The 24,006-nt window shown below is 43.9% G+C and overlaps 2 protein-coding genes across 3 annotated transcripts in view; one reads left to right on the forward strand and one right to left on the reverse strand.

The window, feature by feature from the left end:
- The window catches only part of LOC136687575 (telomerase protein component 1-like), a 76,316-nt gene extending 65,370 nt beyond the window's left edge, over positions 1-10,946 (reverse strand). Inside the window, exon 1 of the mRNA XM_066662072.1 lies at positions 10,829-10,946. The gene's annotated coding sequence lies outside the window, so the exon portion shown is untranslated. The remainder of the gene's footprint in view (positions 1-10,828) is intronic.
- Positions 10,947-11,737: 791 nt separating this feature from the next.
- Positions 11,738-24,005, forward strand: znf414 (zinc finger protein 414). Of its 2 annotated transcripts, XR_010803981.1 has the most exons (8): positions 11,738-11,830; positions 13,148-13,217; positions 13,804-13,914; positions 15,434-15,539; positions 16,113-16,627; positions 18,608-18,690; positions 21,610-21,762; positions 22,784-24,005. XR_010803981.1 is itself a non-coding variant. In XM_066678037.1 (7 exons), exons 2-7 carry the CDS (start codon positions 13,211-13,213, stop codon positions 22,858-22,860), a joined length of 969 nt encoding a protein of 322 aa, XP_066534134.1. In that variant the 5' UTR covers positions 11,738-11,830; positions 13,148-13,210; the 3' UTR covers positions 22,861-24,005. The 2 variants fall into 2 exon arrangements, 1 of the variants encoding a protein (XP_066534134.1); XM_066678037.1 differs by lacking the exon at positions 18,608-18,690.
- The last annotated feature ends 1 nt before the right edge of the window (position 24,006 follows it).

Consider the following 24,006-nt stretch of genomic DNA (forward strand, 5'->3'; position numbering starts at 1 on the left):
GTGAGTGTGTGAGAGACAGGGTGAGTGAGTGAAATTGTCCACAGGTGTGAGTTTGTGAGAGACAGGGTGAGTGAGTGAAATTGTCCACAGGTGTGGGTGTGTGAGTGACTGGGTGAGTGAGTGAAATTATCCAAAGGTGTGAGTGTCTGAGAGACTGGGTGAGTGAGTGAAATTGTCCACAGGTGTGAGTGTGTGAGTGACTGGGTGAGTGAGTGAAATTGTCCACAGGTGTGAGTGTGTGAGTGACTGGGTTTAGTGAGTGAAATTGTCCACAGGTGTGGGTGTGTGAGTGACTGGGTGAGTGAGTGAAATTGTCCACAGGTGTGGGTGTGTGAGTGACTGGGTGAGTGAGTGAAATTGTCCAAAGGTGTGAGTGTGTGAGTGACTGGGTGAGTGAGTGAAATTATCCAAAGGTGTGAGTGTGTGAGTGACTGGGTGAGTGAGTGAAATTATCAACAGGTGTGGGTGTGTGAGTGACTGGGTGAGTGAGTGAAATTGTCCACAGGTGTGGGTGTGTGAGTGACTGGGTGAGTGAGTGAAATTGTCCACAGGTGTGGGTGTGTGAGTGACTGGGTGAGTGAGTGAAATTGTCCACAGGTGTGGGTGTGTGAGTGACTGGGTGAGTGAGTGAAATTATCCACAGGTGTGAGTGTGTGAGAGACAGGGTGAGTGAGTGAAATTGTCCACAGGTGTGAGTTTGTGAGAGACAGGGTGAGTGAGTGAAATTGTCCACAGGTGTGTGAGTGACTGGGTGAGTGAGTGAAATTATCCACAGGTGTGAGTGTGTGAGAGACAGGGTGAGTGAGTGAAATTGTCCACAGGTGTGAGTTTGTGAGAGACAGGGTGAGTGAGTGAAATTGTCCACAGGTGTGTGAGTGACTGGGTGAGTGAGTGAAATTGTCCACAGGTGTGGGTGTGTGAGTGACTGGGTGAGTGAGTGAAATTGTCCACAGGTGTGAGTGACTGGGTGAGTGAGTGAAATTGTCCACAGGTGTGAGTGTGTGAGTGACTGGGTGAGTGAGTGAAATTATCCACAGGTGTGAGTGTGTGAGAGACAGGGTGAGTGAGTGAAATTGTCCACAGGTGTGAGTTTGTGAGTGACTGGGTGAGTGAGTGAAATTGTCCACAGGTGTGGGTGTGTGAGTGACTGGGTGAGTGAGTGAAATTGTCCACAGGTGTGAGTGACTGGGTGAGTGAGTGAAATTGTCCACAGGTGTGAGTGTGTGAGTGACTGGGTGAGTGAGTGAAATTGTCCACAGGTGTGAGTGTGTGAGTGACTGGGTGAGTGAGTGAAATTGTCCACAGGTGTGAGTGACTGGGTGAGTGAGTGAAATTGTCCACAGGTGTGAGTGACTGGGTGAGTGAGTGAAATTGTCCACAGGTGTGAGTGTGTGAGTGACTGGGTGAGTGAGTGAAATTGTCCACAGGTGTGAGTGTGTGAGTGACTGGGTGAGTGAGTGAAATTGTCAACAGGTGTGGGTGTGTGAGTGACTGGGTGATTGAGTGAAATTATCCAAAGGTGTGAGTGACTGGGTGAGTGAGTGAAATTGTCCACAGGTGTGAGTGTGTGAGTGACTGGGTGAGTGAGTGAAATTGTCCACAGGTGTGAGTGTGTGAGAGACTGGGTGAGTGAGTGAAATTGTCCACAGGTGTGAGTGTGTGAGTGACTGGGTAAGTGAGTGAAATTGTCCACAGGTGTGAGTGTGTGAGTGACTGGGTGAGTGAGTGAAATTGTCCACAGGTGTGGGTGTGTGAGTGACTGGGTGAGTGAGTGAAATTGTCCACAGGTGTGGGTGTGAGTGACTGGGTGAGTGAGTGAAATTGTCCACAGGTGTGGGTGTGTGAGTGACTGGGTGAGTGAGTGAAATTGTCCACAGGTGTGAGTGTGTGAGTGACTGGGTGAGTGAGTGAAATTATCCAAAGGTGTGAGTGTGTGAGAGACTGGGTGAGTGAGTGAAATTGTCCACAGGTGTGAGTTTGTGAGAGACAGGGTGAGTGAGTGAAATTGTCCACAGGTGTGAGTGTGTGAGTGACTGGGTGAGTGAGTGAAATTGTCCACAGGTGTGGGTGTGTGAGTGACTGGGTGAGTGAGTGAAATTGTCCACAGGTGTGAGTGTGTGAGTGACTGGGTGAGTGAGTGAAATTGTCCACAGGTGTGAGTGTGTGAGTGACTGGGTGAGTGAGTGAAATTGTCCACAGGTGTGAGTGACTGGGTGAGTGAGTGAAATTATCCAAAGGTGTGAGTGTGTGAGAGACTGGGTGAGTGAGTGAAATTGTCCACAGGTGTGAGTGTGTGAGTGACTGGGTGAGTGAGTGAAATTGTCCACAGGTGTGAGTGTGTGAGTGACTGGGTGAGTGAGTGAAATTGTCCACAGGTGTGGGTGTGAGAGTGACTGGGTGAGTGAGTGAAATTGTCCACAGGTGTGAGTGTGTGAGAGACTGGGTGAGTGAGTGAAATTGTCCACAGGTGTGGGTGTGTGAGTGAGTGAAATTATCCAAAAGTGTGATTGTGTGAGAGACTGGGTGAGTGATTGAAATTGTCCACAGGTGTGAGTGTGTGAGAGACTGGGTGAGTGAGTGAAATTGTCCACAGGTGTGAGTGTGTGAGTGACTGGGTGAGTGAGTGAAATTATCCAAAGGTGTGAGTGAGTGAAATTGTCCACAGGTGTGAGTGACTGGGTGAGTGAGTGTAATTGTCCACAGGTGTGAGTGTGTGAGTGACTGGGTGAGTGAGTGAAATTGTCCACAGGTGTGAGTGTGTGAGTGACTGGGTGAGTGAGTGAAATTGTCCACAGGTGTGGGTGTGTGAGTGAGTGAAATTATCCAAAAGTGTGAGTGTGTGAGAGACTGGGTGAGTGATTGAAATTGTCCACAGGTGTGAGTGTGTGAGAGACTGGGTGAGTGAGTGAAATTGTCCACAGGTGTGAGTGTGTGAGTGACTGGGTGAGTGAGTGAAATTATCCAAAGGTGTGAGTGAGTGAAATTGTCCACAGGTGTGAGAGTGTGAGTGACTGGGTGAGTGAGTGAAATTGTCCACAGGTGTGGGTGTGTGAGGGACTGGATGAATGAGTGAAATTGTCGACAGGTGTGAGTGTGTGAGTGACTGGGTGAGTGAGTGAAATTGTCCAAAGGTGTGAGTGACTGGGTGAGTGAGTGAAATTGTCCACAGGTGTGAGTGACTGGGTGAGTGAGTGAAATTGTCCACAGGTGTGAGTGACTGGGTGAGTGAGTGAAATTGTCCACAGGTGTGAGTGACTGGGTGAGTGAGTGAAATTGTCCACAGGTGTGAGTGACTGGGTGAGTGAGTGAAATTGTCCACAGGTGTGAGTGACTGGGTGAGTGAGTGAAATTGTCCACAGGTGTGAGTGACTGGGTGAGTGAGTGAAATTGTCCACAGGTGTGAGTGACTGGGTGAGTGAGTGAAATTGTCCACAGGTGTGAGTGTGTGAGTGACTGGGTGAGTGAGTGAAATTGTCCACAGGTGTGAGTGTGTGAGTGACTGGGTGAGTGAGTGAAATTGTCCACAGGTGTGAGTGTGTGAGTGACTGGGTGAGTGAGTGAAATTGTCCACAGGTGTGAGTGTGTGAGAGACTGGGTGAGTGAGTGAAATTGTCCACAGGTGTGAGTGTGTGAGTGACTGGGTGAGTGAGTGAAATTGTCCAAAGGTGTGAGTGACTGGGTGAGTGAGTGAAATTGTCCACAGGTGTGAGTGACTGGGCGAGTGAGTGAAATTGTCCACAGGTGTGAGTGTGTGAGAGACTGGGTGAGTGAGTGAAATTGTCCACAGGTGTGAGTGTGTGAGAGACTGGGTGAGTGAGTGAAATTGTCCACAGGTGTGAGTGTGTGAGTGACTGGGTGAGTGAGTGAAATTGTCCACAGGTGTGGGTGTGTGAGGGACTGGATGAATGAGTGAAATTGTCAACAGGTGTGAGTGTGTGAGTGACTGGGTGAGTGAGTGAAATTGTCCAAAGGTGTGAGTGACTGGGTGAGTGAGTGAAATTGTCCACAGGTGTGAGTGACTGGGTGAGTGAGTGAAATTGTCCACAGGTGTGAGTGACTGGGTGAGTGAGTGAAATTGTCCACAGGTGTGAGTGTGTGAGTGACTGGGTGAGTGAGTGAAATTGTCCACAGGTGTGAGTGTGTGAGTGACTGGGTGAGTGAGTGAAATTGTCCACAGGTGTGGGTGTGTGAGTGACTGGGTGAGTGAATGAAATTATCCAAAGGTGTGAGTGACTGGGTGAGTGAGTGAAATTGTCCACAGGTGTGAGTGACTGGGTGAGTGAGTGAAATTGTCCACAGGTGTGAGTGACTGGGTGAGTGAGTGAAATTGTCCACAGGTGTGGGTGTGTGAGTGACTGGGTGAGTGAGTGAAATTGTCCACAGGTGTGGGTGTGTGAGTGACTGGGTGAGTGAGTGAAATTATCCAAAGGTGTGAGTGTGTGAGTGAGTGAAATTGTCCACAGGTGTGGGTGTGTGAGTGACTGGGTGAGTGAGTGAAATTGTCCACAGGTGTGAGTGTGTGAGTGACTGGGTGAGTGAGTGAAATTGTCCACAGGTGTGAGTGTGTGATTGACTGGGTGAGTGAGTGAAATTGTCCACAGGTGTGGGTGTGAGAGTGACTGGGTGAGTGAGTGAAATTGTCCACAGGTGTGAGTGTGTGAGAGACTGGGTGAGTGAGTGAAATTGTCCACAGGTGTGGGTGTGTGAGTGACTGGGTGAGTGAGTGAAATTGTCCACAGGTGTGAGTGTGTGAGTGACTGGGTGAGTGAGTGAAATTATCCAAAGGTGTGAGTGTTTGAGAGACTGGGGGAGTGAGTGAAATTGTCCACAGGTGTGAGTTTGTGAGAGACAGGGTGAGTGAGTGAAATTGTCCACAGGTGTGAGTGTGTGAGTGACTGGGTGAGTGAGTGAAATTGTCCACAGGTGTGGGTGTGTGAGTGACTGGGTGAGTGAGTGAAATTGTCCACAGGTGTGAGTGTGTGAGTGACTGGGTGAGTGAGTGAAATTGTCCACAGGTGTGAGTGACTGGGTGAGTGAGTGAAATTGTCCACAGGTGTGAGTGTGTGAGTGACTGGGTGAGTGAGTGAAATTGTCCACAGGTGTGAGTGACTGGGTGAGTGAGTGAAATTGTCCACAGGTGTGAGTGACTGGGTGAGTGAGTGAAATTATCCAAAGGTGTGAGTGTGTGAGAGACTGGGTGAGTGAGTGAAATTGTCCACAGGTGTGAGTGTGTGAGTGACTGGGTGAGTGAGTGAAATTGTCCACAGGTGTGAGTGTGTGAGTGACTGGGTGAGTGAGTGAAATTGTCCACAGGTGTGAGTGTGTGAGTGACTGGGTGAGTGAGTGAAATTGTCCACAGGTGTGAGTGTGTGAGTGACTGGGTGAGTGAGTGAAATTGTCCACAGGTGTGGGTGTGAGAGTGACTGGGTGAGTGAGTGAAATTGTCCACAGGTGTGAGTGTGTGAGAGACTGGGTGAGTGAGTGAAATTGTCCACAGGTGTGGGTGTGTGAGTGAGTGAAATTATCCAAAAGTGTGATTGTGTGAGAGACTGGGTGAGTGATTGAAATTGTCCACAGGTGTGGGTGTGAGAGTGACTGGGTGAGTGAGTGAAATTGTCCACAGGTGTGAGTGTGTGAGAGACTGGGTGAGTGAGTGAAATTGTCCACAGGTGTGGGTGTGTGAGTGAGTGAAATTATCCAAAAGTGTGATTGTGTGAGAGACTGGGTGAGTGATTGAAATTGTCCACAGGTGTGAGTGTGTGAGAGACTGGGTGAGTGAGTGAAATTGTCCACAGGTGTGAGTGTGTGAGTGACTGGGTGAGTGAGTGAAATTATCCAAAGGTGTGAGTGAGTGAAATTGTCCACAGGTGTGAGTGACTGGGTGAGTGAGTGAAATTGTCCACAGGTGTGAGTGTGTGAGTGACTGGGTGAGTGAGTGAAATTGTCCACAGGTGTGAGTGTGTGAGTGACTGGGTGAGTGAGTGAAATTGTCCACAGGTGTGAGTGTGTGAGTGACTGGGTGAGTGAGTGAAATTGTCCACAGGTGTGAGTATGTGAGAGACTGGGTGAGTGAGTGAAATTGTCCACAGGTGTGAGTGTGTGAGTGACTGGGTGAGTGAGTGAAATTGTCCAAAGGTGTGAGTGTGTGAGTGACTGGGTGAGTGAGTGAAATTGTCCACAGGTGTGAGTGTGTGAGAGACTGGGTGAGTGAGTGAAATTGTCCACAGGAGTGAGTGTGTGAGAGACTGGGTGAGTGAGTGAAATTGTCCACAGGTGAGAGTGTGTGAGTGACTGGGTGAGTGAGTGAAATTGTCCACAGGTGTGGGTGTGTGAGGGACTGGATGAATGAGTGAAATTGTCAACAGGTGTGAGTGTGTGAGTGACTGGGTGAGTGAGTGAAATTGTCCAAAGGTGTGAGTGACTGGGTGAGTGAGTGAAATTGTCCACAGGTGTGAGTGACTGGGTGAGTGAGTGAAATTGTCCACAGGTGTGAGTGACTGGGTGAGTGAGTGAAATTGTCCACAGGTGTGAGTGACTGGGTGAGTGAGTGAAATTGTCCACAGGTGTGAGTGTGTGAGTGACTGGGTGAGTGAGTGAAATTGTCCACAGGTGTGAGTGTGTGAGTGACTGGGTGAGTGAGTGAAATTGTCCACAGGTGTGAGTGTGTGAGTGACTGGGTGAGTGAGTGAAATTGTCCACAGGTGTGGGTGTGTGAGTGACTGGGTGAGTGAATGAAATTATCCAAAGGTGTGAGTGACTGGGTGAGTGAGTGAAATTGTCCACAGGTGTGAGTGACTGGGTGAGTGAGTGAAATTGTCCACAGGTGTGAGTGACTGGGTGAGTGAGTGAAATTGTCCACAGGTGTGAGTGTGTGAGTGACTGGGTGAGTGAGTGAAATTGTCCACAGGTGTGAGTGTGTGAGTGACTGGGTGAGTGAGTGAAATTGTCCACAGGTGTGAGTGTGTGAGTGACTGGGTGAGTGAGTGAAATTGTCCACAGGTGTGGGTGTGTGAGTGAGTGAAATTATCCAAAAGTGTGAGTGTGTGAGAGAATGGGTGAGTGATTGAAATTGTCCACAGGTGTGAGTGTGTGAGAGACTGGGTGAGTGAGTGAAATTGTCCACAGGTGTGAGTGTGTGAGTGACTGGGTGAGTGAGTGAAATTATCCACAGGTGTGAGTGAGTGAAATTGTCCACAGGTGTGAGAGTGTGAGTGACTGGGTGAGTGAGTGAAATTGTCCACAGGTGTGGGTGTGTGAGGGACTGGATGAATGAGTGAAATTGTCGACAGGTGTGAGTGTGTGAGTGACTGGGTGAGTGAGTGAAATTGTCCAAAGGTGTGAGTGACTGGGTGAGTGAGTGAAATTGTCCACAGGTGTGAGTGACTGGGTGAGTGAGTGAAATTGTTTACAGGTGTGAGTGACTGGGTGAGTGAGTGAAATTGTCCACAGGTGTGAGTGACTGGGTGAGTGAGTGAAATTGTCCACAGGTGTGAGTGACTGGGTGAGTGAGTGAAATTGTCCACAGGTGTGAGTGACTGGGTGAGTGAGTGAAATTGTCCACAGGTGTGAGTGTGTGAGTGACTGGGTGAGTGAGTGAAATTGTCCACAGGTGTGAGTGTGTGAGTGACTGGGTGAGTGAGTGAAATTGTCCACAGGTGTGAGTGTGTGAGTGACTGGGTGAGTGAGTGAAATTGTCCACAGGTGTGAGTGTGTGAGTGACTGGGTGAGTGAGTGAAATTGTCCACAGGTGTGAGTGTGTGAGAGACTGGGTGAGTGAGTGAAATTGTCCACAGGTGTGAGTGTGTGAGTGACTGGGTGAGTGAGTGAAATTGTCCACAGGTGTGAGTTTGTGAGTGACTGGGTGAGTGAGTGAAATTGTCCACAGGTGTGAGTGTGTGAGTGACTGGGTGAGTGAGTGAAATTGTCCACAGGTGTGGGTGTGTGAGTGACTGGGTGAGTGAGTGAAATTGTCCACAGGTGTGGGTGTGTGAGTGACTGGGTGAGTGAGTGAAATTGTCCACAGGTGTGAGTGTGTGAGTGACTGGGTGAGTGAGTGAAATTGTCCACAGGTGTGGGTGTGAGAGTGACTGGGTGAGTGAGTGAAATTGTCCACAGGTGTGAGTGTGTGAGAGACTGGGTGAGTGAGTGAAATTGTCCACAGGTGTGGGTGTGTGAGTGAGTGAAATTATCCAAAAGTGTGAGTGTGTGAGAGACTGGGTGAGTGATTGAAATTGTCCACAGGTGTGAGTGTGTGAGAGACTGGGTGAGTGAGTGAAATTGTCCACAGGTGTGAGTGTGTGAGTGACTGGGTGAGTGAGTGAAATTGTCCACAGGTGTGAGTGTGTGAGTGACTGGGTGAGTGAGTGAAATTATCCAAAGGTGTGAGTGAGTGAAATTGTCCACAGGTGTGAGAGTGTGAGTGACTGGGTGAGTGAGTGAAATTGTCCACAGGTGTGGGTGTGTGAGGGACTGGATGAATGAGTGAAATTGTCAACAGGTGTGAGTGTGTGAGTGACTGGGTGAGTGAGTGAAATTGTCCAAAGGTGTGAGTGACTGGGTGAGTGAGTGAAATTGTCCACAGGTGTGAGTGACTGGGTGAGTGAGTGAAATTGTCCACAGGTGTGAGTGACTGGGTGAGTGAGTGAAATTGTCCACAGGTGTGAGTGACTGGGTGAGTGAGTGTAATTGTCCACAGGTGTGAGTGTGTGAGTGACTGGGTGAGTGAGTGAAATTGTCCACAGGTGTGAGTGTGTGAGTGACTGGGTGAGTGAGTGAAATTGTCCACAGGTGTGAGTGTGTGAGAGACTGGGTGAGTGAGTGAAATTGTCCACAGGTGTGAGTGTGTGAGTGACTGGGTGAGTGAGTGAAATTATCCACAGGTGTGAGTGAGTGAAATTGTCCACAGGTGTGAGAGTGTGAGTGACTGGGTGAGTGAGTGAAATTGTCCACAGGTGTGAGTGTGTGAGAGACTGGGTGAGTGAGTGAAATTGTCCACAGGTGTGAGTGACTGGGTGAGTGAGTGAAATTGTCCACAGGTGTGAGTGACTGGGTGAGTGAGTGAAATTGTCCACAGGTGTGAGTGACTGGGTGAGTGAGTGAAATTGTCCACAGGTGTGAGTGACTGGGTGAGTGAGTGAAATTGTCCACAGGTGTGAGTGACTGGGTGAGTGAGTGAAATTGTCCACAGGTGTGAGTGTGTGAGTGACTGGGTGAGTGAGTGAAATTGTCCACAGGTGTGAGTGTGTGAGTGACTGGGTGAGTGAGTGAAATTGTCCACAGGTGTGAGTGTGTGAGTGACTGGGTGAGTGAGTGAAATTGTCCACAGGTGTGAGTGTGTGAGAGACTGGGTGAGTGAGTGAAATTGTCCACAGGTGTGAGTGTGTGAGTGACTGGGTGAGTGAGTGAAATTGTCCAAAGGTGTGAGTGTGTGAGTGAATGGGTGAGTGAGTGAAATTGTCCACAGGTGTGAGTGTGTGAGAGACTGGGTGAGTGAGTGAAATTGTCCACAGGTGTGAGTGTGTGAGAGACTGGGTGAGTGAGTGAAATTGTCCACAGGTGTGAGTGTGTGAGTGACTGGGTGAGTGTGTGAAACTTTCCACAGGTGTATGTGAGTGACTGGGTGAGAGTGTGGTTGATTGTGTTCCTGCCTTGTGCTCAGTGATTCTGATCAGAATGAAGCAGTTACGGAAGATGAATGAATGAATGAATGAATGTATGTATTTAAAGTGGTACTGATTGAACTAAGGGTGTAAACAAGAATAATAGCTGTGTTGTCTGTAGCTAAATTCCAGTAATTCCTCCAGGGGTGCGGCGTTCATGCAGCATTACATCTTATGTTCATGCTCATGTGCATCTGCTCCAGTGTCCTTTTCCATTGGTGTGAATGGGCATGGTGACCCTATGCTCAGAGTCTGTTATTCCATTAATGTGTTTTATACAAGCGTTTGTGTACAATTTTATAACATGTCAACTGTTGGTGAAACACAGAGACACTCAATTCACTCATTACTCATGTACAGGCTTTTGTTTCTGTAGTGTAGAGCAGCTCTAAACCTAGGTGTGTTCTCATCACAGCAAAAGCAAACTGAAAGGATTAGGGCGGAGAAGGTGGGACAAAGTTCTGTGTACTTTGCTCAAGACGCTCTTTGTTCACAGAGCAATGTTTTCAGACACTGACTGATTGATTCAGGTCGGACACTGCTGTCCAACCACACAGAACTGGACACAGTACACAGATACACTACTCATTAAACATATAACATAATCTAAGCAGACTTTTAAGCATGTTAGAGTGTTTATTTCAGTTAAATTAAATAATTAAATGCGATGTTACACAATCTACACACACACTCCTGATGCAGACACAGATTTTCCTCGTAAGTTTTTTTGCAGAGTCTAAAGGAACTGGCTAAAATAGACTCCAGCAGAAAAGAAAACTTTATTAATTGGTTTATAACCTCTCTCTCTCTCTCTCTCACACACACACACACACACACTCATCCTCTCTACAGTTGAAGCTGAGTATATTACAAACTCAGTGCATAGAAAATCAGTCCAAACAAAGAATAAGTAAAAGATCTACTACCACACAAACCTATTCCCTGATACAGCGAGGACAGAGTGTAAAGTGTCTTCTGAGGTCTGACACTGGACCAGGGACAAGTAAATATTTCCAGGGAATGATCCCAGGCTCCAGAATAAGAACAGCTGCTCCATTTAAGGTGGAATGGGAAAGTTAATTTGCCAAAAGGAAGGTAAAACAAAGCCAGCTGGAACTGACAGTGCTATAAACAATTGGATAAGGAGTTTAATGCTGACTGTTGCTTACCTTTCAGTGAGTAAATATGAGAGACAGAGCTGGATACTCAATATATTTAGGTTTAATTAAACTATTCTGACCAGAGTAGGCAAGCTCCTCTTCCTGACACATTATGACAACACTACCGTAATCACTGACATATAGGCGCAGCTACAGTTACAACCCGGCAGGGAGCAGGGCCCTGTCCCAAATCTAGCACTAAGCCAGGGGTTCCCATAAAAGGGGCATTTGTTTGGGGGGGGGGGGGGGAATTAACAGTATTTCATTCAATAAAATTTAAATGACCTGAATTTAATGTACTACATTTTAACCCATGCTCATTCAACATTATAGACATTTAGACAATAGAATGGGAAATTTTGTATATAAAATATCAAGTAATCTCCCCGTTTCAGTTTATGCTTTTCTATATATATGATACAGACGACTAAATCGAATATATAACATGTGTTTTGACTGGTAGGAGACACTAGCAACCGGAGTAAACCCACACAGAGACAGGGAAAATACATCACACACTTTTTTATGTTTCTGTATGTTTATTTAAAATATAAGCAAATACACACATTTAAGAACCTATAAATATTGGAACTGAAAAAAACATTAAGACACAAGTAAACCAAGAAATGATGCATGCGTTATTAATTCATGAGTCAAGGCGACCTCCAGTGACCATGCAGGGGACCTACAACAACACAGACAATGAGTACAGGCCAGAGTGAGGTTTTTCAAACACATTTTCTCTGGAACAAAAAGGAAATTATGCTAATGCCACTGCTAAAATATCTATTCTCAATCACATGCTTCATATTTTGTAGTTAATATGCACTAGTTAGAAAATAAAATAGAGTTGCCTAATCCAGTAAATTACCTTTCTATAAATTAGAACTGCTTTGTGCTTGGTCTTCCATATTATAGGGGGATTATAGCGATGTTGTCTGGCAACCCTACTGCCCCACTGACTGCACGTAGACTTCAACGGCAAGAAACAGAGAAGTGAGGGTGTAGAGGGTAAGCACATTTACTAATGATTTTATAATTTTGTTTCAGTTTAGATAATGCAGTCAATGGGTAAAAGGCTTATTTAATCTCGCTTAACGCCCAAATATCTGTAAATGCCCACAGAGAGCTCATTAAAGCACGGAGAGTCCCTCATTGTTGCTCTTTAACAGTCGGTTTTACCGTATGATCTCTTCAGAAATTTAATGTAATAAATGTATCCTTTTTATGAATTATTAACTGTTGTTTCTAATTAAACCTATAGATACTGGGAAAGCGCATTTAACTCGTTTATGTAATGTTTTATGGCTTTATTGAACTTCCCATTCTAAATGTCGATTCCACCTTAAATGCAGCAGTGTTTCTGCGATCCACTTCTGCACCATTTAAGGTGGAACGGTGTATTACCAGGCCCCTCCCCCAGTATTATTTTATTTCTACTTTATTTTCCACTTGTTGTATTTCTTTGCTGATATATTATTACACAGTGCATCTACAAACAACATGTGTCTGAAATATTTAATGTATTTTATTATAATCAAAGGCGTTTCATATAAAGACCTCTCCAGTGTTTAGCAGATCTAGCACAGGTGTCTTTTAAGAGGATGTGACTAAAATATGAAACCAAGTGTGTGTAACTGTCCAAAGGGGTAGGTGTGTGTGTGTGTGTATGTATGTTATGTATTTATGTTTAATGTGTATCCTGAGTGAATAAATGGTCAGCACAGCCATCTAATGACAGTCTCAAAACCACAGATACAGGCAGACATGATTTGTGAGGTCACAAAACGAATGAATTTCCACATGTGGGGTGGATTCTGACTTGCAGGTGAATGAATACACTCAAACTGAATGAATATGAAAGTGAAGACTTGCTCCTAAGACACATTTAAGGCATTAAAGGACTTATATTCTGGCTATAACTTCTGCCCAAACAGATGCATCTTTAGGGTTTAATCGATGACAGAGGGGGACTTTAAATTATTGATATTCTTGACAATATAAAGAATCGCACCAAGCATGAAACACTGTGTCTGACGGGTACGGTGGGCCCTCAGTTCACACTGAGATTACGCCTAAACTCTCTCCTTTTTCTAAATTATTATCCCTCTAAATTATTCAGGAAAATGAGTCAGTCCATTTAAGGTGGAATGAAAGCTTGAATAAGAAGCTGTCTTCAGATTTAAATAATGTTAATAGTAAAACAAATTTTATAGTCACTCTGAGTAGTTCTAAAAACCCAGTTATTTATTGTGATCAAACAGAGTGACAGGTTGATTATTTCATTCTGCAAACCTCTGCGTCATTGTCTTGTTGTTTTACGTACAGGTCTGAGATTACGTGTCCTGTGCAAGTGTAACATCCCAACATTTTCTGCAGTCCTGATCTACAATGCAGGGTAGGATAATCACATTTAATAATAAATATGATAAATGCTTATTCAAGCATCATCATGGGTTAAAGCATCATTTCTGCACATTTCAGTGTAATGTAAATAACATCATTGAAATTGTTTTGGTGTGAAATGTTTGATAGTAGAGACTCAGGTTTCTTTACAGTACTCATTAATGGGACCAGATTTCTCTGTGTGTACCGCACCAGGGTCTCAGATGCTCCACTATGGATGTGTCAAAGGTCAAAACCTTACTAAAGAATAACTGTAAATCAAGCATCAGTGCAGTGCGTTCATACCCACTTCGTGCCTCCTTTCTGTGAGAATATTTTTAAGTCAGACGTCTGGTTCCGTTGACCACCACTGTCAACAATTCTGACTCAGTTTGTCTAGAACCGAACATTTCACACCAAACCCACACTGCATCTCCATTTAATCATTTAAGAAATGTAAAAAACTTTCTATTAACTTTATTGTTGCTCAGAGTTTCATTATGCTGGACATTTTAATGGAAAATTTAATGGATTTCAGGAAATGTATTTATGGACAGTGTCTGACAAACATGGCTGTTCAAATTCCTTGTGTATTTCAGGTTGCCAGATGTCCTGTTCATTTTATGGCTGTAAGCGGACTTACACCAACCAGGAAGCTTACAACAATCACCTTCAGGATCATCATAAGAATCCTGCTCAGTCCCTTCCAGGTACACTCCTTTTAAAATAGTATGAAACAGTTTACATCTGCATACAACATAAGGGGCATCATGAAGAGCTGTGAGTGGCCTCCTTGGGTTCTGGGTTCGATCTCCGCCTGCACCAGTTTCCTCCCACATTCCTAACACAAATTTTTGAGGGTGGAGTAATTGTGTGAAACGGATCCCCAGAAATGTGTGTGCACGTAATTTGAAGCTATCCCTTACATCTGAAGTATTGTATTCTGGAGACCCCCGGTGTAAAAAACTCTCCTCCAGGGTTTTTATAAACTCACATGGGAATGGAGAACATGCTCATATCCTGGGGTTCTTTTTCTCCTTATCCAGGGCTCCATCAGTAGCCTAAACTCCATGTTGACTTACTAAATTGGTGAAAAACAAGCAAAGGTCAGAGTATGATAAGAGTATGAGATTTATAAAGTTATTGTTCCTATATCTATTTTTTGTGATCTCTCCTCTCAGCCGCACCACCCTGCAATTAATTTGCACACCCTACAGGTTGAATTCTTCTGTGTTACATGATGCATGGACCATAGAAATGGTCCAAAAGTACATGGCATAATATTTTGTTAAATTAATAGGATATTATCCAGTTCAGGGTCGCGGAGCCTCCCAAAAATACTTGAGCGTAAGGCAGGAACACACCCTGAAGGGGACGCCAGTCCTTCACAGGGTGACACACACACTCACACCTACGGACACTTTTGAAGTGCCATTCCACCTGCCAACCGTTGCCAACTGTGGTTTTGGCTCCAGGAGGAAACCGGAGTACCCGAAGGAAACCTACGCAGACACAGGGAGAACACACCAAACTCCTCACAGATGGTCACTGCGAGCGGGACTTTGGAGCTGTGTGACTGCGTGCGACACTACCTGCTGCCCCACCGTCCTGTCCTAAATTATTCATGCATTCATTCATTCATTATCTGTAACCGCGTATCCAGTTCAGGGTCGCGGTGGGTCCAGAGCCTACCTGGAATCATTGAGCGCAAGGTGGGAATACCCTGGAGGGGGCGCCAGTCCTTCACAGGGCAACACACACACACTCTTACATCCACTCACACACTCACACCTACGGACACTTTTGAGTCGCCAATCCACCTACCAGCGTGTGTTTTTGGACTGTGGGAGGAAGCACCCGGAGGAATCCCACGCAGACACAGGGAGAACACACCACACTCCTCACAGACAGTCACCCGGAGCAGGACTTGAACCCACAGCCTCCAGGTCCTTGGATCTGTGTGACTGCGACACCACCTGCTGCACCACCGTGCTGCCATAAATTAATATCAGTTTAATTAATTTTCCTGTAACGTTACTATTTTGAAGAAACATGGTTTTATGAGGAAAAACATATGGTTGTATTTGCATAAGCTATATTTTGAACCCACTGCCTTGTTTGCTCATGGGACCTGCTTGAATTCAAGATGTGTTTGTGCAAGTACTGGTCTACTGTAAGGTTAGTAGTCAGTCTAATGAGACTCACCGTGTCCTGTCTCTTCTCTCTCAGGGAAATCTTTCCTCTGCTCCACTATCGGGTGCGATGCTTCATTCTCCAACATGCAGCAGCTCATGGATCATTCGAGGCATCACCACAAGCCGAATTACTTTTTCCAGTGAGTCTTGGTAGATCTGAGATCTACAGACACAGCTAAAATAGGCCGTATTTAGATTTGTAGTTCAATTCCATTGGTCTGGAACAAACAAGAAAATGAAATACATTTTCTTCAAGCGTTACATTTTAGTCCTGGTTTGGTTCGAGTTCACACTGATACTTACAATTGAACCAAAGTAAGGGTAGTTTTACTGGAAACATGGCAAGAGGTGGTAAAAAGGATATAAATTTATAAACATTTCCCTTCACTACTCGAACCAAAGAGGGTCCATTTCAAGGTGCGATTACTTTTACAGCATTCCCTGTGTTTGGTTCACTCTGATGCCTTTTGAGTCGTACTTCATTGATTCGTGTTTCAAGTTCATACTTGAAACAAACCGCACCAGAGTTTATAACACACTTACTCTAACGGAGCTGTCACATCAGGGTTCATTTTGATCCGACCAAAGCTGACAAGTCTGAACAGACCCATGATTTCTTTTGTTGGAGTTCCTTTGTGCATTCAAACACTGTATGACATGTTGTAGTTTGTCAGTATCAATAGTAAAGCCTGATTCTTTTGTCTCATCTGCAGATGTGAAGGTTGCCGGGCGAAGCTTCGCTCGTACCGGACCCTCCTCAAGCACCTTCAGACCTGTGCAAAAGTGGCCAAAAAGACACAGCCTATGGCTCCAGCTTTGGATCCATCTGGTCTCCCACTGGCCAGTGCTGTAACAGAGCCCTCTGGGCCTCTAATGACTCCTGAGCAAATGGAGGCTCGACCTGCAATGCTTCCAAATTCAGCAGCAGTGCCTCAGGCCAACCAGCAACTTCAGCAAAGTCCAGCAAACTCCAGTCCATTGGAGCACAGCTCCAGCATGTCCCAACAAGAGGCCATGTCTGCTCTAGAGCCGCCCAAAACGCAGAACATATCAGACGCCTCCTTCAGCCCGTTTCCTCCCAGTTTGTCACCGGTGCATACCTCAGTTCTGCCAGACCTCTCTCAGCCTGAGCTGCAGCAGTGGTCTCCCAGGATCGGTCAGTCCAGCCTCACGTCCTCTCCCACTCACTCCCCACCTGGATCTAACGCCGTCTGGAGGAAGAACCAAGGTGAATGACCCTCACAGAGCCGCAAGACATCAGAGAGAGAAAGTCTGGTTTAAATTGTTTAAATTAGGGCCCGACAGATATCAATATCTTTTAAAGGATTTTAAAAATTCTGATATTAGTTGATATACAATGCTCTGCAGCATTCTTAGTCTGTGAGTAAAATGATATCAAACTGTCAGTAAGCATCTGTTCATTTACAAAACCCCTACTGTTAGAATAATTTCAATTAATTAAACATGTTTTATGATTTATTAATCAGATATTTCCAAACGCTCTCATACAAGCTTTGCTTGTACTTTATTATTAATTTTAATCACATCCAGGTGGAATTGAGTTCTAAGTTCTAATTCTAAGGTGAAATATAGTATGTGTGATTTTACCAGTAAATCAGTCAAGATTTCAGGTTGCCTATTCAGAAATAGTTTTATTTACATTTACACAATAATGCATATTTAAATATTGTCTGAAAGTGTGCATGGGGGGCTGCTTGCACTACCAAGGATTCAGCCCCCAGATCCTGAGGACCTCCTGATACTTCAAAGGTGGAAAGCCCTGGCAAGGGAACAGGGAGGCCTTGCTCTTAAGCAAGGGAGTGCCTTGCAAACTCGAGACAACCATCAATTCACCAGAGGTGGCACATGAACCGTGTTCGCTCAGTTGGTAGAGCCCCTATACACAAAGTCCTGGCGAGTTGACAGATTACGCCGGGTGCAAGGCATTCCCTCACTTAAGGGCAAGGCCTCGCGGTTCCTCCATGTTGGAGTTCCCCTCTCCAAGTGTTCCCACCTTTTAAAGTTTACATGGGTCTAAGTTCCTCAGGGTCATAGGGGCTGGATCTGTTGTAGCGCAAACAGGCCACTGATTCCCCTCACCCCATGATGCGGCTTCTTTTAACTGTGGTGAATCGGTGCTTTACTCACTGACTGATGTGAATGTCACTTGTCAAATATGCTCATCAGTTTTCAGTTTGTCATTTAAAAAAAAAAAAAAACTCAAATAAATATCAGAATAGAATTAAAATGCATTAACCGTTTTGTTTGATTTTTTTAATCACTTTTTTTTTCATGAACATAAATATTTACTTTTATTTGGATCTGATTTTCATGCATTTTACTTTATTTTCATCCTGTGAATTGAATGTTTCTTCATGTCAGGTGGCGGTTCAATGCAGCGTTAAAGAGCCACTCCATTTTGAAGCTTCTTAAATCAGTGGGTATTTGCTGTTCTTATAGTCGGGCCCTAATTTAAACCTATTGCCATAATTCATCAATCAGTTCTGGTGATGCAGGGTCTTAGTCCAGCACAGTTTAATGAATTCCTGCTCCAATATATCAATTCAGTATTGAATGAATTCAGGGCTGCAAAGAACAAATGTTTTCTCTTTTAATCTTGGTGCTATTATTCCATGCCACAGAGCTAAAGTCTGAGAGGCATCGTTTGAAGTCATATCACACCCTACACATCTGACTGCAGTTCATAATCTATCAGAATGAGGATCACTTGAAACTTAGAAGCTGTACAACTCGCTTCAGTTGTGTCCAGTTTGACACAATAACCATGGATTTTTAATGAACAGTTCATTCAGCAGTGGTCAAATATTAAGAGAAGTGGGTTTGGGAGTGAAAGTTTGCTGGTTTGATCCTTAGGGCAGGCAGGGAATATGAAGGAACAGCACTTTCTCATCCCACACATAACCTCATTGGTCCCCAGTGACAAGAACTTTATAGAGCACTTTTTAAATGAATCGCCTATATTATGTGATGTATTTGAGCAGGACAATTCCAAACGTGCTTGACCCTGACCCTCACGCCCTCCCCCTGCCTTAGAGCACCCTGTTTTATTTCATGTGTCTCTGTGATTTATCAGAACTGACTTCAAAGTGTGTCTCTTGCTTATCGACGGGGATGTGCTCATTGAAGGGAAAGTGTGTGGGTTTATTGAGTGAAATGTGTTTTTTGTCATGTTGCACTGTCCTGGCAGACGCGCCTGCGCCTCTGTTGCACAGATGGAGCTCTCCTCCTCCACGCAGTCAGACTCAGGCTTTAAATAGAGAGGAAGTCCAGGTGAGGCTCAGAGAAATCCACGCACACACATCACTGGAGAGGAGAAATGTTTACAAACTCCCTCAGATACTGCTGCTGCTGCTCCCCCTGCCCCCTGGCCCCTTCTAACCTTGCTTACTGCTCCCCTGGTGTGCTTTACTAGTCCAATCATGTGGCTGCACTATTAAATTCACTCACATTTTAAATCCATGATATACACATCCTGGCCAATTTATCAGAAACACCTCATCTGGTGATGACTTTTTCATCTGTGTTCAGTTTCCCACCACTGAGACGCTCTTGTCTATATATTTTTGGACAGTGGACCTCGACATTCCCAAGACCTTACTGTGTCTGAGAATGGTTCGCTAACAGGGTACACTAGTGCAGATGTCAGAGAACACCCGGCTTTACTTTCATTAGGAGGAGGGAGAACAAAGGAAAACCAAACCACAAAATGTGAAGCTCAAAATATGACTGTGACACTTAGAGAAACTGTCTTAACAACTGCAAAGGACCTGGTGTCACACCGAATCAGATAAACAGCACTTAAAAGCAATGTATACGTTTCTGGAGCTACTACTGTTCTCACAGCAAAACAAACTCCCCCTCCATTTTGTGTTCATTCAGAAGCTCTACATCTTTTAAGGTGGAATAGGAATTTTGTGTGAGACAGTGAGAACTGTAGCTTGGTTGGAATTTACCACGGAAACTCACTTGTAACTCAAACTGTTTAGTTTTGTAGAACCTTCGATCCGTGTTTACTTTCATGCAGTTGTCGCTCTCTCGATATAGAGTCAGTTCCACCTTAATTATCAAAAATAAATCAGAGTTGCCCACTTATGGAGCAGGAATAGAGCAACATCCTCAGTTCTTTTCATGCTTTTCAATGTTGAGTCACTCTTCGCTGTACAAAGGCCTCCAGATGCCGTTTCTCATCTTGAGATAGATAGATAGATAGATAGATAGATAGATAGGCCGACAGATCAGAGAGCAGCAAATGGCGAGGAAACGCGAAGGGTGCTCTCTGACTTTTGCTCAGTACTGGAATATCTGGTTATTGGTTTAGTAGTGAACCTTTTCCACATTTGAGTTGATACATATTTATTAGTGTTTCTAATAAAATGGCCAGCAAGTATAAATGCAAGGTAAGTGTTTATAATAATTTGGCAACTTAATGTCACTCAGTCAAGGGCTTCACTAACAGATTACAGCAGATACGGAGAGTGTTACCCACAATCCCGCTTTCCTCTAGACTCTGAGACTCAGGGGACATGTGTCCGTATGTGATTCTGTGCTTATTCGCCTCGGGTGGAGTTTGAGGAGCGCTGCGTATTAAAATGAGAAAGGAGTTTACTGGGAATTGTCCTCATTTGGGACGATATAATCCCCAGTTTCCACTCGATTAAATCCAGATTCAGAAATCACATCTATTAAAAAAAAAACATTTGTGATGTCATCCAACAAAAATGTCCTTCAGTTTAACCTACAGCAGTTTAGCTCCGCCCATTCACAACAAACATAGAGTTACAAGCCCTTCTAACATAACTGAAAAAATATTAAATTTAACAACATAAAAAACAACATAAAGGTTAATGTAACACTAGGTAGTAAAATGTAATAGTAGTAGTTGTTGCTACTACAGGCTCAGCACTGCTGAAACTGCACTATGTAACATTTGTAGAATGGTTTAAAACCATCCCACCCCCTCCCCCTTGATTTCAGAACTGTGCTGTAAATGTGAATTTCACTCTGCAACTGTAGGAGGAGGCCAGGAGAAAAACGAATCTCACCTAGTGTTCCTTTAATTCTTTTTTTTTTTTAAGCTGTGGGGTTGGTGTTATTTAATAATTGGTGGGATTAATGCACTCTGCCTTTAAATACACCAGTGTTTATGTCAGTGCTAACAGTGTCAACTCAAATTCCACCTGCACCTGCAGCTGATCTCTCGCCTCTCCCCAGATTTACTGGGATTTCACTTGTGTTTATTCTGCATCGTGCCCTGAGAAGAGAGGCTGACTACTGTGGAATGTAAATATCAATGGACTGGTACTACAGACACAGATTAAGCCTAGTCCTAGTCACTGTCTGTGAGGAGTGTGGGCTGTTATCCCTATGTCTGTGTAGGTTTCCTCTAGGGCTGGACAACAATGCAATATCAATATATATCGCAATATAAACTGTTTCAATAACAATTATATGCATTTTTAAACACATTTTCAATATTTCAGTATACATCATTTACAGTGACTGACGGTCACTACAGGCAAGTGTCCAGTTCACTGCACTCGATATTAAACTTGCTTAAATAAAATACTTAAATAAAAAAAAATATTAATATTGACAAAGCCAAGAGGTTAACGTTTGTCAGTGATGTCATGTTTTCCGGGGACTTTGTTTCTGTGTCTTTTTTATTGTTCATATCAATATCATAGTTATATCGTACTGACAGAAATTACAAAATATATCGTGATATACATTTTGAGCATATCGTCCAGCCCTAGTTTCCTGCAGTGCGCCACTTTCCTTCAACTGTCAGCAGATGTGATTTTGTGTATACGTGTGTGTGTGTGTGTGTGTGCACCTGAGTGAATGACTGGGTGAGTGTGTGATATCTGATGCCCTCTGTAGGATGAGCTCCTGCCTTATAGTACCAAAAAATGTAAAAAGTGGTTGTATTCCCTTTTTAACTGTGTTCACTATGAAATTAATTTGTCATTGTTTCTTCTTAACTGCAGACAACTGATCATTAAATGCTGCTATGATTTTTGGCTTAATCTGTGTCCAGAAACTTGTCCAGTTGGCTGTGCATTATACTAAAATCTGGTTTGTGATTCTGTCTCCTCTTCTGTCCTCAGCTGCTGAGTTTCTGTTTGACCAAATAAGTGACGCTTTGCTGACATGATATTTTTTTCTCTTTGTATAACTTGTTCCTCTCAGGCCAGTCCTTCAGTTGCCGTATTCTCTGGGAGCACACCAGGGGGCGCTACAGCTGCCTTCAGTGTGGCCACTGCACACCCGATCGCAAAGAGATGACCACACACATAGAGGTCCAGCACAGGAGCCCGGGGGCCAGGTCAAGCTCAGATACAGGTAATTCTGAGACTAGTTCAGACAGACAGCTCTAATCCGGATTGTCTGCAGTGTGAACGCAAACCGGGTCATCAGATCAGACACGGGTGACCAAATCTTATTCTGTACTCAGACTGCTGTCATATTCTTTGTATTCAAATCAGATTCAAATCTGATATCTAAACATGTGAACCAGCTTTAGATATATTGTGTTTGTCTGTTATGGAGCTTCACTTGTGTGGTGACTATGATAACCAGGGGGGCTACACTACAAAATATGACTACAGCCTGACTATCATCACTGTCCAATTAAAAACGTTCGTTCATTCATTCATTGTCTGTAACCGCTTATTCAGTTCAAGGCCGGAACCACACACTGCGGGGGCGACACATTCACTCACACACCCACACCCACAGACCCCCCGAGTCACCACTTCATTTTCCAACGTGTGTTTCTGGACCATGGGAGGAAACCGGAGCACCTGGAGGAAACCCATGCATGCACAGGGAAAACACACCAAACTCCTCACAGACAGTAATTGCCTTGCAACACTTTCACACACTCCATGAAATTTGGCAAGGTAAATATTCTCAACAAGGAGGTGACATTAGCACTCAAATAGACTTTAAATATGTGGGCTTTTGTAAACCTGTAAAAATCTCAAGTGATAAAATCACTCCAGGCCAGCAGTAAGCTCAGGCTATTCATGTTTTTTTATTTTTTCCAATTTTACATGTCAAAATACCTCACAATAATCTCCTCATACATACTTTGCAAACTTAGGTTTTTTAGGTTATATAAAGGACAGTAGCACTGTTGTTGTTGTGGATTTATTATTAATCCAAATTTCTGCATCTTTTAACATTGTTTTTTATTGTTTATGTACATAAATAAATATAATGTATGAAAATAATCTTATTTGAGCTTATTGTGGTAAATAGAGTAGCTCTTTTCTCTCCCAGCACATTGCTGGAGTTCTTTGTCTGTTGTCACTTATGTTTATTAAAATTGGTCTGGATGTTCTGCTGGGTCTTGTTTCAGATGCAGTGGTGGGCTCTCCTTTGCCGCTGATGAAAAACTCCTCAGACTCTGACAGCTCCAGTTACACACAGCTCTGACTCCAGTGTCCACTCAGTTAACTTTTTTTGGGTCTCAGCCTGATGGGAGATGGAGATGGAGATGGAAGTGAAGTGTTTGTGCAGATGACAGTACTGAATTATGTGTAGCTTGTAGATTTTCATGAAACTTAAATTAGAAAATCTGGTACCAGTTGTTTTCTCATGGAGGAAATAATACACTAATATTTTATCTGCATGCTGTTTAATAAAATACATAGTACATACATCATGTAAAGTTAGTTTATTATCTACAGTGTGTAACATTAGCATATTAGATGTTGTGATGAAAGCGATGGATCAGGTAAAAAAAAAAAACATCTTCTGACTCTTGAAATTTTATTTGATCTGGAAACAAACAGAGATCTAAGCGCTGCTAATGAATCAGCTACAGTGCTTGAAATCAGGCTCTAATATCCAATGCTTCATTTGCATATCATTTACATGAATAATGCCCTCAATTCATGCAGATGTTTTGGTAGTCAGCCAATGAAAAGACGAAATTTGCTCTTTATTTATATGCCCCTGTATTAGATGTGAGTTTCATCTTAGAATTCAATTAAATAAATATCAATTTGAAATGTATTTCCTAATTTTCAGATCATATTTGACCGTATGACTCTTTGATGAATGAGGACCACTGTCCCAAGACTCTTTCTGTAATCCTTACTTTTATTGCAGGTGTAAATAATGGGATTTTTAGGATTAGTACATATTTATTACTTATTATACAGTACAATAATACACTTCTTTTATTTTACATTATAGTCAATTTTACATTATAAACAATATTTACAATACAATAAAATAAATATTCCCTTACAATAACTTTTTTACCTGATTTGTACACGGATGTGAAATGTGGTCCTTGTGTCTTTTTTTTTTTTTTACCCAAAATAAAGTAAAATACATTAATCTTTGCCCAATTTAATCTGTGGTCTGGTGTTAACTGTCTGATCCACTTGTAGCAGCACACCACTAGCATGTTAGTGTCACCACAGCTCTGAGAATGATCCACCACCCACATCATATCTGCTCTGTGGGTGGTCCTGACCATTGAAGAACAGGGTGAAAGGGATAAACAAAGTATGCAGAGCAACAGATGGACCACTGACTGTGAATGTAAAACTACAGTGTCCCTGTGTGAGC

This window comes from Hoplias malabaricus, chromosome 1 (assembly GCF_029633855.1).
Source record: "Hoplias malabaricus isolate fHopMal1 chromosome 1, fHopMal1.hap1, whole genome shotgun sequence".
Taxonomy (NCBI): Eukaryota; Metazoa; Chordata; class Actinopteri; order Characiformes; family Erythrinidae; genus Hoplias; species Hoplias malabaricus.